This window comes from Zalophus californianus, chromosome X, assembly GCF_009762305.2.
Source record: "Zalophus californianus isolate mZalCal1 chromosome X, mZalCal1.pri.v2, whole genome shotgun sequence".
Taxonomy (NCBI): Eukaryota; Metazoa; Chordata; class Mammalia; order Carnivora; family Otariidae; genus Zalophus; species Zalophus californianus.
In genome coordinates, this window is record NC_045612.1 from 124870 (window position 1) to 142111 (window position 17242).

General features: G+C 40.1%; 1 protein-coding gene across 1 annotated transcript; it reads right to left on the minus strand.

Moving 5' to 3' along the window:
* Positions 1-4022: 4022 nt before the first annotated feature.
* Positions 4023-15053, minus strand: SPRY3 (sprouty RTK signaling antagonist 3). The gene is made up of 2 exons (XM_027607325.2): positions 14691-15053; positions 4023-9083 (listed from the first exon to the last, which is right to left on the minus strand). The coding sequence occupies exon 2, from the start codon at positions 8978-8980 to the stop codon at positions 8114-8116; it is 867 nt and encodes a 288-aa protein (XP_027463126.1). The 5' UTR covers positions 8981-9083; positions 14691-15053; the 3' UTR covers positions 4023-8113.
* Positions 15054-17242: the final 2189 nt, after the last annotated feature.

The window sequence follows — 17242 nt, forward strand, 5'->3', positions numbered from 1 at the left end:
AATACCCAAATAATTGACTGATTAAAATAGGAAAGCAAGAGGGTATGTCACATATGAGCAGTGACTTTGCCCAACAGTAAAATGTGGCCTGCCATCTATTTCAGAGACTTAAGTATACATTAGGAGGAAAGACTACTCCCAGTAATATATATTTAATAAAATACGCCTTTGGTTACTTCTAAATCTAATGTGCATAATTCTCTATCATGGTGGATGGTAAAAATTCCATTAGATTATACCAGACTCTTTTTGTATTTTAGTTTTACAGCTTTATTTCACACATTATCATGAATATCTATCTTACATACTCTCAGAAATAATGTTCTGTTATTCAATTACATTATATAAATATCTTTTAAAAAATAAAATAAAATAGGAAACTACTTTAATTGTGTTATTTTATAGACTCAGCTTCACATATGTGTTGTATATTAATTCCCTCAACTATAACATTCTTCCATATTTGTGCAGAACCTTGTACATTTGAAATGTGTCTGTTTTAATGACTCTCACAAAATCTCTAGGATTTATTATCTTCATTTTACAAATGAGAAAAACAAAGGTCCAGAAAGTACAGGAGAGAAAGAGAAGCAGTGTAGTATGAAGATAAGACCTCTGGCCTAAGAGTCAGGAGACCTGGGTTTTTATAACTCCTAACTTTGTTTGTAACTCACTGTGTGGTTATGATTAAGTGACTTCCCCTCTCTGAGCTTCAGTATCTGCATTTGTAGAATGAAGTGATTAGGCTTTCTCAACCCTGTTTGCATATTATAATCACCCAGGAGCTTAAAAAAAATCCATTCTTCAGCCCTACCTCCAAAGATTTTGATTTAATTGGTCTCAGGGTACTGTGATTTTCACAACATCACGTTGACTGAGAAGAAACCAATCCAGGGAAAGCCACAAATCCAGTCTGGTATTTCTGAAGGAAAGAAACCTCGACATTTAGTGTAAGATCCAGGTACTCTGGGACATGTCCTAGAAGGGAGTTTGAAAAGCTGAGTATTAGTGGGCATACTCTTAACTTTGAACCTCTAGGGGAGAGCTCAAGGTTCCATCCACATCTCTCTCTCTCTCTCTCTCTTTCTCTCTCTCTCTCTCTCTCTCTCACACACACACAAACACACACACACATGAATCATTCCAGCAGATATGCTATAGGAGTTTGAAAAAGAAAGAAGAGTGATGATAAAGGTCAAAGACAAAAAGGAGTTCAAGAAGCTCGTGAAATGGAGTTTTAGGTGAGAGAAACAAACTGATCACAGAGCTTTTTTCTTTCATATGGCTCATTTTCTTAACGTTTTAAAAACATTTCTCAACCCACATTTAGTATTACTCCTCACTACTTTTTCTTTCTTTCCTTTAATATAACTCATGTATTAATATAGCTGGAGACTTCTACTTGGAAGGCCTTCACTCCCATTGGAAAAGTCCCTTTCATAGAGTAAAATTGTTACCAACTATTCTCTGATATTATAAAAATTAATATTCTTTTCCTTGGATTTCCTTTTCAGTTTTTTGTTTGTTTGTTTCTTGTTTTGTTTTTGTCATCAGAGTGGTAAGACTTTGAAGGCTAAGATTAAAGCATGGACCTAAGAGAAAAAGGCCAAGTGAGTCATTCAGTGTCCCTTTAGTTTAAGCCTTGGAACATATGTTCAAAATGAACCTTCAGAATGCTTGTATAGTTCACCTCATCTTGTCACAGTAGGAAAACATACAGGTGACTTGAGGTTAAAGCCCTATATTAATAAAACTAGTGTGTTTGCCTGAGTGACTATCTCTGTTTTCTTTCCTTAGTAACCTGCATCAGCAGTGTTTGTTAGTTCCTAAAGGATTTGGGGACTTTCAGGTCTTTGTCATCTGTGGCTTTTACCATCAGAAACATGACAATTATATGGTATAGTCAAAAGCATTGCCTAAATGGTTGGAGAATGACAACTTGTGGGTCAAGATTACTACTTTTCTAGGAGACTGGCCAGTAAATACATTTGGGAGTAACGTATATAGCTTTGATTGTGATCTCAAGATCCCAAAACAATGAGCGGTGTCGTTCTCAAGATGTCTTCCCTTGAGGGCTGTGTGTCTTGTCATTCTGGCCTTTGAAAGCAGCAACACTTGTAGTGTGTTGATCAATTTGAGGGTCAAGATAAGGATGTGGGCGTAAATTGGGATAAAAGGACCAAGGATTTTAGTCTTATCAAACCTTAGGCCAAAGGTTCAAAGGGATACTAATGACCATATGCTAAATCATCAGAGTAAAATGCTAATTGAGGATTTGGAGGTTCAGAATTTTAGCTACATTTGTAACTAATAAAATGCCTAGTGGGTAAGTACAGTTTTTTATCTGAGCAACTAGAAATTTGGAATTGGCATTAAAAGAAGATAGGAAATGCTGCAAAGGTCAGGTTTGAGGAGAGAAAGATTAAGAGCTTTGTTTGAACATGTTACGTTTGAAATTCCTACTAGATATCAGAGTAGAGATGTGAAATAGGCAGTTGGATATATGAGTGGGAAGTTTAAGAAAGTAGTCCAGGCTGGAGGTATAATTTTGAAACTCATCATGGAAATGGTACCCAAAGAGCATATTTCAAAGAACAATTCCTGGGATACTTGAATATGAAGAGGTGAAGAAAGTGAGGGGGTCCAGCAGAGAATACAGAGGAAGAGCAGACAGTGAAGTAGGAGGAAAACAAGAAGAATGTGGTATCCTGGAAGCCAAGTGATAAAAGCATTTTTAGGAGGACAGAATGAACAACTATGTCATTTGGTGCTAGTAACTCAGGTACATGAGAACTGAGAAATAACCACTGGACTCAGTAAAGTAGATGTCATTGAAGGAGAGTTTTGCTGTATTGTTTGTAGTGATAGCATGATTTCATTATTTACCTGGAAAATTTTTCAGAATTTTCCTATGGTCATCTTTTTTTACATGAAAAAGGCAAGAATTAAATCAGTGGGATGCATTCAATGCTTTTATGACATTACCCATAGATATGAAACCATACCAATGGGATATTTTTATTGACTGGATGCCTTGACTTCATGTAAGAATGGTCTATAGGGTACAGGGAACTATTGTTTATGAGAACAAATGATAGTATAGCACTTAGAATGTGTCTATGTGATATCATCATAATCAGTGGCTGAAATAGAAAAAGATTCAGTTGACCAACAGAATGTTTTATTTTTATGTTGCAAAATAACTTGCTTAGCCATTTTTTCCTGAATTTATTAACTTGACCAGTTTTCCTGCTATTATGCTGATGAAGCCTAAATGATTATAAGGGCATTCATGTACATGCATTGGATTAGACATGCTTTTTGAAGAGTTCAGTAAGATAAAGTTTCCTTTTATGATAAGAAGAAGGATATTTTGAGACTTTGTTACTCCTCTAGTTGAACCAGGGACTTCATTTCCATGCAGAAGGAAGCCCCTCAAAGCAAATCAAAGAATACATAGGTTCTCAAGTTCATATGTCTCCCTATATCCACATACTTGCCTTGTTGTGTGTAGTGGAGCCACTATGTTACCCCTTGCTTCTGAGGTGTGAGATGCTAAGGTACATGCTTGGGCATCCACACATGTACTGCCCAGAAGTATAGGGGAGTTAATACTCCACAGGGAAAGTATTTGACTAATGAGATAGTAGGCAGGAGGTAAATTCTTCTCCATTCTTCCCCCAGATGAGCTATATGGAGATGCAATATGGCCTGTCATAAGAAATTGAGAAATTAGTTTGTCATGAAACAGATTGTGGCCAACACAATGATACATTCCTTTATGTTTGCTCTCCTTCCTTCCCTACTTCACTACTCTTTCTCCTTACTCTTACTTCCTTGAGATTGCACATAAGCTTTTGCTTCAAGTTCTATTTTCTAAGAAACTCAGATATCTGGAAATAAATCATAATTCCACCCAAATTCAGAACTATGTGACTTTGGACAGGTCATATTCCCTCTCTGTGCATCTTTTTCTCCAACTATACAATGTTGATGTTGGAATAGATGCTCTTTAAGAGATTCTTTCTGGCTCTGAAATAATATCAGGATATAAAGAATTGCCAGTATGAAGGAGGTGATGGGAAAAGGTAAGAACTTATACTGAACAATACCCATCAGTGGATTGCTTACATTTGAATCAGAAGAATACACTCAGTATAATCAATGAACTTAAATGTTAACAGTTCCAACTGATCTCAAATTCTTAAAAATAGTTTTAGTTCTATTTTCTGCAGAAACAAATCAGTTTTCCTGGGCCTATAAAGAAAAAGTTACACCCTTAACTCTTACCTTCTCCTACACAGTGAAAATATTTCTCTACTAGTTCTGCACTGTAAACTGTCAGAGAAGTGGCAACTGGCTGCAAACATGTTTTCAAAGGGAGTAGTGGAGAAGTTTGTAATGCCACCATCTTGGGAGCCATGACAGCTAATATATGATGTCTATAACTAATGCTTCACTAACATAGGAGCATATTTGTTTCTACTTTTAAGCTACAGATAAACTGGACTTAGGCAAAGGACTATTCACTGTTTGAGGCTTGTTATACCAGAAGGGTTTACATTATATTCCAGACTTCTATACCTAACTCGGGAGCCTGGACTTTGGACTCAGACAGCCTAGGTTCAAATATTAGCTCCTTCACTTACAAGCTTGTTACTTTTGGCAAGTCAAGTAACCTCTCTGTGCTTCAGTTTTCTCATATGTAAAATGGCAATGGCAACTGTACCTACATCTTAAAGTTAATATGAGAATGAAATGAGCTAATATAGGCAATGTGTTTAAAATAGTGCTTAGCACATAGTAAGCACTATATAAATGTTCACTATATTTATTATAGCCATCGTGATGAGGAAAGATGGGCTGGAATCAAAGGAAAACTCTTGACTAAGCCATGTGAAATGTATCAGGGAACCAATATATGGAAAGTAGTAGAAGTAGGGGGTAACAGATGACTTAACTGCAAAAAAATGCTAAGCAGGAAACACCCTCTAAATATTCCTGTTTATACAGTACATGACACAAGGTAGAAAAATAATGAAAACAGAGGCTTTCTGCAGGATTTAGAGTTCTTTCATATATATTTTAAATATACATGTGCAATACATTAAAATATATAGAGATGTGTGAATATATATATTTACACACACACACACATACACACACATATGTATATATGTGTGCGTGTGTATATATATATATATATATATATAAAATTTCACAGAAGGGTACATATGCACACTCACACATCTGTACACATACCCCAACAGGACCCATCTATACGTAAACCAGATGCAGCCCGTATCAGGCCAACTTGGACACAAGTGAAAGCCCTGACTCAGCAGCAGATTGCAGACTGCAATTGCATTTGAGTAACCCTTCAGTTTCTTCTACCAAGTGTAAGGCCATTTAGAAATACACTGAGAAGAGCTCTTCTGGGTGTATGGCAGAGCCCAGGGCCCCTCTGGCAGTGCACAATTTGCCTGAGTAAGGACTGCAGGATTTGGGATATCAAGGAAGAGGGACTTGTGTTGTTTTGGGCCCTGAAACTAATAAACAAACATCCATAGAATAACTTTAGCTCCAGGAACAATGCACTAGTGTCATAGAATCCTTATATATCTCAGCTCTAAGCAAATTTCAGGCAAAAGCGGGGAGAAGTGTGTGTTGCTACTCATCACCATCCAGCCGGACCCAGAGAACTGGGCACGGCTTTTAGGAGTAGATAAGTCAAAGTTCAATCAGGCAGACTTGTAAGATTTTAAGAAGTTACTTAAAATGGAAGGATCTGAAAGCAACTTAAGAGGTTACAGGTATTGGTTTGGGTTTATAATGTTCCAAGAAGCCAAACCTTATATATGGCACCATTTGCAGCAATATCATTAACATTATTAATAATCATCATAACATATTTGTATATACAAAAATAGAGCAAAGCAATTCTAGAAGAGGAGGTGAAAGTGAAAGCATGGGGCTGTGGGCAGCCCAAATGTCAGTACACTTCAGGAAGAATCAGAACCAACAAAAAGTAAGTGGCACATATTTCTATGGTATATATCCAACAAAGGGATGTGGATGTTCCCTTCTTCTTCCCCCTGTGTATGACTATACATTTCTCCCCACCTCTCCACTCTGCAATACACATCCATGCACGCTTTAAAAGAGATGATATATAAAGTTAGAGTCTGGAAGTCTTAAACTAAGTTGGAGCACCTTGATTTCAAGCAAGTGCCCTCAATTTCTGAATTCCTTAGTGAATTTTGGATTCACTTACAGAGGGAAACTGGATCTAATTCTTGTGTCTTTTAACAGCTGTCTTTAAGAGCCTGCCATCCCCACTGCAGCCTTTTCCCATTGAAGTGGATTCATAACACAGGCTCTTGGTATATTTTTAAAAGAGAAGTCAGTCCTCTGCTTCATATGTCTTTCATCTCAGTTTTCCACTGTTGCTGAAATTTAGGTTCTCGGGCAATTGCCATTGCAGACAAAGCCAGGAGTGAGCACAACATGTGTAGCAAAGTGAAGGCGAAGATACAGCTTGGTTAAGGGTTCCTTGTTTTTGTTTTGTTTTCCACACTTGAGCTTCTATAGGTGACAGAGCCAAAGGTGATGTCCACTGGTGGCAGCCTCAACACCTGGTAGTTAATTTAGCTACCCACCATGCACTGCATAAAGACCACCACACTAACTTGGCATGGTTCCAGAAAAATAGAATGGCAATGGCTTTCTGTCACTGTTAATAGAGTCCTAAGAGAAAAGTCCCATGACCTAATGTGATGTAGGCTAGAGAATACTGAACTAGGAGTCAGAAGGCTTATATTCCAGTCCCAACCCTGCTATGAACTCAGTGTGTGGCCTTGGGAAAATCCCTTCCTATCTCCAGGCCTCAGTTTTCCCATCTGCAAAATAAGGGCATTGAACTAGATTAACAATTAAGATTCCTTCCAGCTCTAAAGTTTTATGACTTTTTATGTCCATAATTAAGGCCTGAGCCATGCAGTCTCAGGGCAGTTAGCTTCTAAGAGAGAACAGACCTCTGTAGTATCCCTTGTTTTGTTCGTTTAGCTATAAAGCACGTCTGCCTTTGGCACTTGGGTCAGACATACAAAGTTATGAGCATCCTGATTTACTACCCTACTCCGCATGCTAGTGGAATCTGTCAGCACTATAGGTTGATTATTGGGAAAGGGAGTAAAACTCCAACTAGTTAAACCTGGAAATGTAAGATAATTTTTGCCTCATATGCTCATGAACAGGTGAGTGTGGTTATGAGTGCACACACACACGTCAGGATATAGACTATTGCTAGTGATCAGTTCATTACAGTAATCCATTTCCCTTAATAAAATTTAGTAAATAGTGTAGCATAGCAAAGTTTGGCGTCAAAGGAAACACCTATGGAAAAACAGCACTTTTGGACATAGTAGAGAAAGAAGGACAGGCAAAGAGAGACAGAGACAGATCAAACAAGAGAGAGATACAAGTAGAGAATGGGTTAGCCAGAAAGAGAGAGAGGGAAGGAGTGGAAGGAAGGGAGAGAGAAAGAAAAGAGAGGAAAATTACAAATAGGGTGGGAATGAAGGGGGAAGGATCAAAGAAGCAGAGGAGAGAGGGAGAAAAAGGCTAACGGCGAGAAGGGCAGTAGAGGGAGAAGGGGTCAGATTCCCTGGAACATTGAACACTGCTCCACGTGGACCTGTGAAAACCATCTTAGAAGAAAGTTTCCAAAGGCACTGTGGAAAGTAGAGTGACGCTCAGAGCCTGCATCAAGAGGCACTCTGCTGGGAAACCCCTAAACCTCCACGTTGCTGGCTCTGTCAGTCCTCAGTGTCCAAATCTCATGCCTGTATATCACCTGAAGTTGCCATGACAGCCACAGGGCTAAACTGGCAAGGTGTAAAAAGGTGGAAGAGGAGTGGGATAGATACTGTGAGAAAGAACAAGGCATCCTGCACCAGGATGTACTTGGCCATTCCCCTGACACTGCAGGAGCAAAACTGGTGAGGCCTGAACTTTGGCTGCTTTCCTCCTTCTCCCCCTTTTCAAAGACGAGGCCTACACTCTACTAACGGGAGTTAGAAGGAGAAAGCTCTGGATCCATTTGATGGGAAGGTCATACAGACTTTTCCTGGGCCTTGGGGAATGGTGCACTACCAGAAGAGATTTTTCTGCACACAGTGTTGGTGTGCCTCTTACAGCGGCAGCCTGGTCGCCTGAGGCTATCGTAGCCCTGCTGGCACAGATGGAGGCATCCACGGGTGGGCAAGTAGCAGCACAGACAAGGCAGGAAGAGGGAGATGAGACTCATGGCTGCCCAGCGGACAAAGCAAGAGCTAGGCCCACAGGAGCAGGGCTCATCAGCGCAGTTGTCTTCATCATCAGTGGAGCAGTGGTAGAAGAGGCCCTTAACACAGCAGAGACAAGTGCCGTAATCGAGGAGGCTCTCAGCAGAGCAAAGGCAACGCTGGTTGCACAGCCAGCAGGAGGGGAGAGGACGAGCTGCCGTGCAGAGGACGCATTTGCAGCGCCCACACTCCTCGCAAATGAAGAGGTGCTCACTGGGGTGAACTGCAGATTGCTCAGCTTCTCCCTTCAGAGCACCATCAGCCTTTGGGTGGGCCCCTGCTCCAGGCTGGGTTCGGATGATGGACTGGCCTGAAGGTGAGGGCGTAATGCTGGCCAAGAGCCTTTGATCAGAGGCAGTGGTGCTATGGGACATTGAGCTGGCAATGCTAGATTGGCTCAGATGCTGAGGCAAGGGCTGCAACTGATGGCACTGGCTGAGACTGCGGGGAAGAGCAGTAGGCATGGTAGCCAGCGACCAATCAGATTTGTGGGTTTGCACTATAAGGGAAGGGCTGGAGAGGGCTTGTTTACAGGGGACTGGAGGCCGTTCCACATAATCATTGCTAGCATGAGTAGAGCGCAGTTGTTCGATAGGGAGAATTTGTTGGAAATCATCTGTCACTGCGGCATCCATTTTGCCTTGATTCTTAAGTTCTGAGTGGTTTTGGGTCAGGGTGGCACTTGTGGTGATAAATAGCCCTTGTAGTTACATGGACCTTAGGGCACATCAGAAAATCCTAGGAGAGAAGAAACAGAAACAATACGTGAGAAGACAGAGGTATGACTACTTTGCAGGGAACTAACAAGGCTCAGGCCCTATCTCTACCACTACCTTCAGTTACTTTAGGGTAGTCCTCATGTTACACCTTCATTCTGTAATTGACCTTACCCACTTCTTTACAGGCAAATCTGGTCAACGCATCCAGACTATAAAGCACTCTGGGAGCAAAGTTCACATCATTGATTCCTCTTGTATTTCATCATATGACTAGGGTCACAGGAGAAGCTGGCTCATTCAGATGGTTGCCAACAGAGGAATCTAGGCCTTGAGCATCAAAATTCTAATAAAAATGGAAGCTAATTTCAAATGCAAAGGCTACGTCTGGAAGTAATGCTAATGTAAAAGAAAAAGACTCAAAGGTCTTCCATGAGAAGTTGCATGTGTATGTGTGTGAGACATATATGCACATGTACATATATATTTTTTTTTGATTGATGGTATATAAATATTCTCCTTTCAGTAAAATTTCTGATAAGCATAATAAACAGATGAGCAAGGAATTACTTGATTCAATGAATACAGGCAGGCAAGATGCAATAATGGTAGTGATATGGCAGAGACACAGAAAGCAAAAATCAGGCTCTCTGTAGAATAAAAGGAAAAAAACTTCCCCAAAGCGGATGGAAGTCAGGACTAATCATCTTGCAGTTCTCCTCACCTTTAGTCTACTTTAACTTATTGAGGAGATAATTCTTTCTAAGTGGTAGTGTGGCTCCAGAATTAAACTTTTATATATGTGTGAGTAACACTGGGGATGGGGGAATCATATAAGATGATCCCTGAATTTCTTGAAATACCACCTGTAACTGTACCTATTTAAACCAAGTTGAATATCTAGAAAGCACATGCTTATGTCTCCATCATACCACAATCAGGAAGAGGTGGGTGGTCATTCCCCGAAGGATTTGATGGAGCCTAATACTGATAATGGTGACTATGAGGAAAATATTGTACAAACAGTAGATCACTGTATTGCACCACCTGGAAGACTGAATGGCCAAAGAAGTGTACACAAGAAAACATAAGCACAAATCCAAGAGTCATTCTGGAGGCATTAGGACCTAGGAAACACTAGCACGAATAAATATATATTTGAAATCCATCATATTTCAGGCCTCCTCAAAATAGATGGATTACTCACACTACTGTATGGAATGCAAAGCTTGAATGAGTAATAGAAATGAACAAGTGAGAGAGGATAGTGCTTGATTAGGTTTCCATAAGCAAGCAAACATGACACTGAAATGTGCCCAAAGCTCAATAACAGGAAAAATAAGGATGCCGTTCATAAAGGACTCAGTGGCTAATAATATGACCAGACTCATTGCCTTCTGAGGCTATATCCCCATGCAAACCTGTTTAGTTGAATTTACATCTGTTCGCTTTTTGAAAAGAAGATTTAATTTGGTTAAAAATAACTTTTCTGGCACATCACAGAAAAGAACCAGTCTGACTATAATTTCACTTTTTAGCTGGTTGTTTTGGTGTTACTTAATGCAGCACAAGAGAACGCAAATAAACACTATGGACATTCTAAGGCTCGAATATCTATGAAACTTTCGTCAAATTACTTGCTTTGTGTGGGCCTCAATTTCACTATCTATATAATAAGAGGAGTAAACTAGGTGATTTTGAAGGACCTTGCCAATTGTTCTATAATTCTATAACTACGCAATTTGACAAAAAATTCTCTTCATCTACACCTTCTATATCTTCAATCCTTGAGGGTGAACTAAGGAACATGCCCTTTTTCATTTCGGCATTCAAAAGCAAAATTTATGTCTCTTTTATTTACTTGGACTCAGGCCCCTGAAACCTCCCACATCTACCTTTACTGTACTTTGCTAAGATTCACAATCTCAGCACTGGAAAGGAAAAAGTAGTTTTCATTCGAACACCTAAATAAACAAAGACACGGGGCATCTGGGTGGCTCAGCCGGTTAAAGGTCTGCCTTTGGCTCAGGTCAAGATCCCAGAGAGCCCCACATGGGGCTCCTTGCTCAGCCAGGAGCCTGCTTCTTCCTCTGCCTGCCGCTCCCCCTGCTTGTGCTCAATCTCTCTCTCTGACAAATAAATAAATAAATAAAATCTTAAAAAAATAAACAAAGACACATTGTTGAGCTGACTTGCAGGGTATGTGCATGTAGAAACTTTGCATCAGGAAGAGTCTTTTGACAAATTTATAAGAAATGGATTTATTCCCCATTGATCAGATAAAGAATGCATGGCACCCTTTGTGTCCTTTATACTATAAGAACAGTAACAAACACACTGGATGCATTTTAGACTAATTGATTTCCCAAAGGAAATTAGATTCAAAACATATTGGAAATTCCAAGAATCAATAACTCAAAGGAAGGCATACAAGGTCTCAAAGTTACAAAAGATAATCCTGTGGGATTCCAAAGATATCACTAGGTATCTCAGGGACATGCCCAGAAGGTTGAAAAGCTAAGCTTGGAGGAATCTAGGTCATAATAGAAATGACTCAGAACCATGTTCAAAGGGGATCCTGTCTTGGCAGCAGAAGGGTATATGGTGCTTAAGTTGAGAAGGTATATCTGGATATTGATTAGATTGCTGTGAGACTGAAGAGTTGAGCTGCTTGGTTGGATAATTAAAGGAAGCTTCGGGCATCGGTCTGGGATGATGAGGTACTACTGTCTTGTTTACAAGGGGTTTAACAGGATGAACTCCTGACCTGCAAAATCTTTTATTAGAATGGACTGTGGAAAATCTGCAATACAGTGGGAAGGAGGACCTGGGCAAAATCAGAGTCTAGAGAAGGATAAAACAGTATTGAATGACAATAAACTGTTTGCTGATCCAATCTGGCAAACAGGATGAACTGAAACAGATACTGGAGGGAAAGATAACTGAGAAGCAAATAGGCAAGAGGCTGCTCCAGCACGTAGATGAGATGAAAAACTGCTACTGCATGTTTATGATTCAGAAATCCACTCATTAAAGGGCCATTCATTGTGAGCAAAAACAGTTAAGAAACTGTGCTGTTGGTCAGTTCCATATTCGATTAAATGAGAGAGAGAATATGCATATCACATATTATTAAATAGGAGCCAAGGTGATTACAACTCTTGGCTGCACATTGGTGGGATCTAGTGATTTCTGTCACGTAGTGCCTCTGCAGTAATGAATGATGCATTGTAAACCCACTCCCATCTCAGTTCCTCTGGCCAGGTGCTCCTAGCTTTCTCAACAGTTTTTCTGTAGCCCTGAAATTTTCTGTTCAACCTAAACAGAAATTTCTTTTCTTATGCCAACTTAGGGACTAGAGAGCTAAATCTATGCAAGAAATGTTGTTCGTTAATGAAAGGAAAATGTATTTACTCCCTGGAACCTAAAATCTGCCATGTTGAGACTAAAGTTGAAAACTTCCTTATCTAAAGCCCTACTAGGCTAACACCCTTAGACAGTTCTGATTTCTCTGGTAAATCCTTTCTGATACAATATGACTCAACCTCAATTTCAAAGAAGGGAGTGGGAGAGAAGGAGAGCTTGGCTCTTGTTTTCTCCCATTCCCATGGGTTCAATGCTGTTTTGTACCTTACTGTGTAACAGCTCTGGGGTGTGTTACTTTTTTCTGTGCTCTGCTGTTATATACACTCCTTCTCAGAATAACTGAAAGCAAACATAGGGGGAATTTCTGCTATGGCTTTATATGTTTTCTTAGTTCTACTGTTCCAAAGTCTGCTCTCCAAAAATCCCTCTCTGTGCAAAAGCATTTGCATCTCTATCAAAGCACTCCCCCCTTACAAATACCAAGTTGTATATAGTTTACATTACTAACCTCTCAGCCACTGACTGGGCCTCCCTCCTACCACATACATCTTGCTGGAGCTGCCAGGTTCTCACCACATTTAACTCTTAACTTGTCACTTTGCTACCCTAGCCGTATTCATTACTTTAATAGTTTCATTAAGGCTCATAGCAGTTTATTTCAAACTAGAGAGTCTAGCAGCTTTAAGACCTTGCATTTTTAAAGATATAGGTGTTTTAGTGATGAGCAATACAGGGAAAAGTTGTAATAGCAAATGAATTCACACACTTCTAATCCTGAAGAAAATGCTAGTTGTTCACTTAAGAAGCAGGAATCTTTCTTTAAACACCATATCCTTTTTCAAGATACAAGAAATTTAAGTTCTGGTCTCAACTACTTTATTGTGTGACTGTGGGCAAATGACTTCTATCCCAAGCTTCAGTTTATCTAAAGAATGAGGGGCACTAAAGGAGGGCTTTTAAAGCCCCTTCTTGTTCTGAGGCTCTAAGTTTTTTTATGCTGAGTTTGTTGGTTGCATGTCTCTGTCTCAAAAAGTCTTTCATGAAGAATTTGTCTCCTTCCTTTAGGTTTTTTAATTTCTCACTACCCAACTCCTCAACTCTGAATAAAAACCTTCCAAATCCAAGGCACTCAGATCACTATCTAGATTGTTTCACAGCTAGAAAGACCTAAAAACAGAACACAAAGAAACAAAAATGCATAGAATAAAGTCTTAGTGCATGTTTATTTAGAGGTACAGGGAAGAAGCCTAATACTTCCTTGTGGATAAAATGCTAGTCTGTGCCTTATCGGTATGTATGTATGCAGCTGACTTGTTGGGAACATGATTTAACACCTGGTATATCCAAATTCATGTAATAGCACATTATGTTACAATGAGGTTTTAATGTACCCAGAAAAGCAACAATAGTTTGCATTTCAAAATAGATTCTCTGTTTAAGAGTTCAAGGTCTGTTTTCTGTTCATCCAACTTGGTTTGCAACATGCAGAGGTGAATGCTAATTATAATTAGCTGAAGGAATGGACGGGAGTGTAAACCACTGTACTAGGTTCTATCAAATGCCTATTGGCTAACTGGACATGCTCACGGGTTCTCACTTTTGACAAAATTTCCGTATGCCACACAGAGACATGTGCACACACACCCAGGCATGGATCCAGAGATTTCTAAATCACTGCTCTGACTCAATGTAAGTAGGGGGTTATGCCGTGTCAGCTTGCGCCATTTCTACCCAGGGCAAGGTGATGTGATGAAATCTGAACGATGCACAGCCCAGACTTGTGAGCCAATAGCAGACTAGCCCCACGCTGACAGGATGCCCGCTGGGCAGCCAGACTGGCCTCAGCACGGGCTCTCCCTACGTCCTCAGCTTGGGTGGTTAGGCTGCGCTATAAGGGGCTTAGGCAAGAACCAAAATGCGTTTAAAGGTCAACAAGCTAAAAATTAAATTGACATTTGGCTACAAAAGGGTTATTTTGAAGTTCCATTTTGATTTATAAATTTCCAATACGGATAGTTTTCTGCAAAAGCTGATTCATTTAAATCAAATTTAAATGGTTTTCATTTTATTTTACCCATGCGTTTGCTCTTGTACGCGTGCACACACATGCGCACGCGCGCGCGCACACACATGCGCGCGCGCGCACACACACACACACACACACACACACACACACACACACACGATGGCCGGAATGAATGGCAATCTATGCATTGCATAGAAAGAATTCTAGGGTCTTTAAGAGCTAATCTCTATGGCTTACCTTGAGGAAAAGGTTTATCCATGCTGAGGAAAGCAGAAGAACTAATGCCCCATTTGGTTCAAAAGACCTCTTCTTCTCCTGAGTCTTTAGGTTTCTCCACCTCTCTTCGGAAAGTCTGAATGAAAACTCCTTCACTGGCAGTGGAGCCAGAAACAGAGATAGTTCTGTGTCGGTCTTTCTGACACAGCAGAGAAAACGGAAAGAAAAAAAAAAAAAAAACGGTGGTGCGGGGGGTGGGGTGGGGAGGAGAGTCAGACCTGTAGTGGCAGATACTTTGTATAGATTTTACATGCAGATCTAAATCTTGATGCACGTATTCCCCAAAGAAAGCTCAGCAGGGTAAGTTGTTCATCTCCTCCTCCTCTTTCTCCTCCTCCTTCTTCTATTTCTCCTCCCCCTCCTCCTCCGCCTCTTTCTCCTCCCCTTCTCCTCCTCCTCCTCTTTCTTTTCCCCCTCCTCCTTCAGCCTTTTCCTTCCCCTCCTCTTCCCTCCCCCTTCCCTCCTCCCCTTCTTCCTTCTTTACCTCCTCCCCCTCTTTCTCTTTTGCCTCCGCCTCCGCCTCCGCCTCTGTCTCCTCCAATCTGACGGATGAACCGAAGCAGCAGAAACTGCAGTTGTAGACACAGGGGTATCTCAACAGAGCAATAGATACCGCTAGTGTGTGATTATTTATATAGCTCAGGGTGTGTTGGTATATAATCTGCAGAGACGGGGGGAGGGGAGTGAAATTGCAGTGTGTTCAGCTCAGCTAGCTGGCTGTTTTGTGAATGTAGATGATTTCTGAAGGTCTTGTGAATGGATTATAGGGGAGGATGGGAAGAAAGGGATTTATTGCTCCTTGTTATAATTTCTTTCTCTCCCTCTCTCTGTGTCGTTTGCTTTCCCGGAGCTGTAGCTCTTAATGCTTAGCTAAGTGGCGTCATCCAGTTGAAATTGAATCGACCCATTAGAACTCCCCATAGGAATCTCTGTATCCGGTCCCTGGGTAATGACTGAAACAAAATTTAAAGGGCAATGGGGGTGGGTTGGAAAGTAACAATTTTAAGGAGGCCTCATTTAAATATCTCTGCCGATCACAGTCCTACCAAACCACTCAGCCCTTGCTGAGTGATTGCAGCTTCTATCAGATAGAGCTTCTCCTTTGTTTCAGGGTTTCTCCCACCTCTTAGCCACATTCATTCCCACTTTTTCAGCACCAATAATGATTATCCATCCATCATCCATTGGGAAACCATAACCCAACTTACTTTCCCTTTTTGCCTTTAGTATGCCATATAATCAACAAAAAATTTTTTGTGCCTTCTGTTGTACTAGGTATTGTGGATTCAATCAACAAAAATTTTTTTGTGCCTTCTGTTGTACTAGATATTGTGGATTCAATAAGGAAGACAGAATCCCTGCCTTCATGCAGCCTCCTTAGGACTGCCAGTCTTCTGAAAAGAAAGCAGCTTTGGACATTTTCTCTTAAAGTGAAGGACAAAGTTTTCTGTAAATTATCCTCAGTCCACTAATTAAGTAGGAATGGGTCTTCCTTTTGGGCATCCAAACAGAAGCACTTGCATGAAAACAAGCCTCATATTTAAAATAAAAGAGATCTGATTTCAAGTCCTGCTTCAATGGACAAGTAGCAAGAGCTTGATCATCAACATTCTTAGGATGCCTTGCTTACCCCATCTATAAAAATGAGATGGTAAATGGTGACAGTTCAGAGTAAAACAAACCTGTGTGAGTCACGAAACTGAGATTCTTAATCTTACTCTAACTCCTTGTGTGACCTTTGTAATTTACTTTCCCTCTAGTGCCTCAATTTCTACATTTACATGAGAAGATTTGATTAGGTAATTGCTAAGGTCCCTTCTAGCTCTGACATTCTATTATTTACACCCTCTCAGGAGGATTAAGAAAACAAAAGAAAGCATGAGATTAAAAGTATATATGGTTGTGTGGGTCTGCATGCTCATATGTGTATGTATGTGTCAAAGGTGCTCCAAACTCTTTTGTTGATGGGTGGGTATGTATAGTGTATACACACACATATACATACATACATATGTGTGTGTGTGTGTGTGTATAATTTCTAAACAAATCCAGTTCTCTTCCTAATCAGAATTTCTAGAGTCAAGAGATTTGCCTATGTAAATTCTTCTCTTTTATGGTTCAAACATCTTCTTTACTCTTAATATTGACTTGAGCTTATCAAGATCTTGAAAAACATTAAAGCTATGCTGTAGTTTTATCTGCAGAAGAGGATAGATTTACTGATATATTCATTCACCCATTTTTTCAACAGGTATTTATTGCACATCAACTATGTGCCAAGTACTGAACTAACTAGATTTGTATCAAACAGATCAGGGTTCAAATTTATGCTCCTAAATTTATGAGCTATCTGACTTTGGACATCTCAATTCACCTCTCTGAACCAGTTTCCTCCATTCATCTATAAAATGAAGGTAACAATAGTCCCCACATCACAGAATTGTGCTATTTCCTATAGATTGAATAAGGTCTTGCATTTGAAAGTTTTATCATGTATCTGGCATATAGTAAGT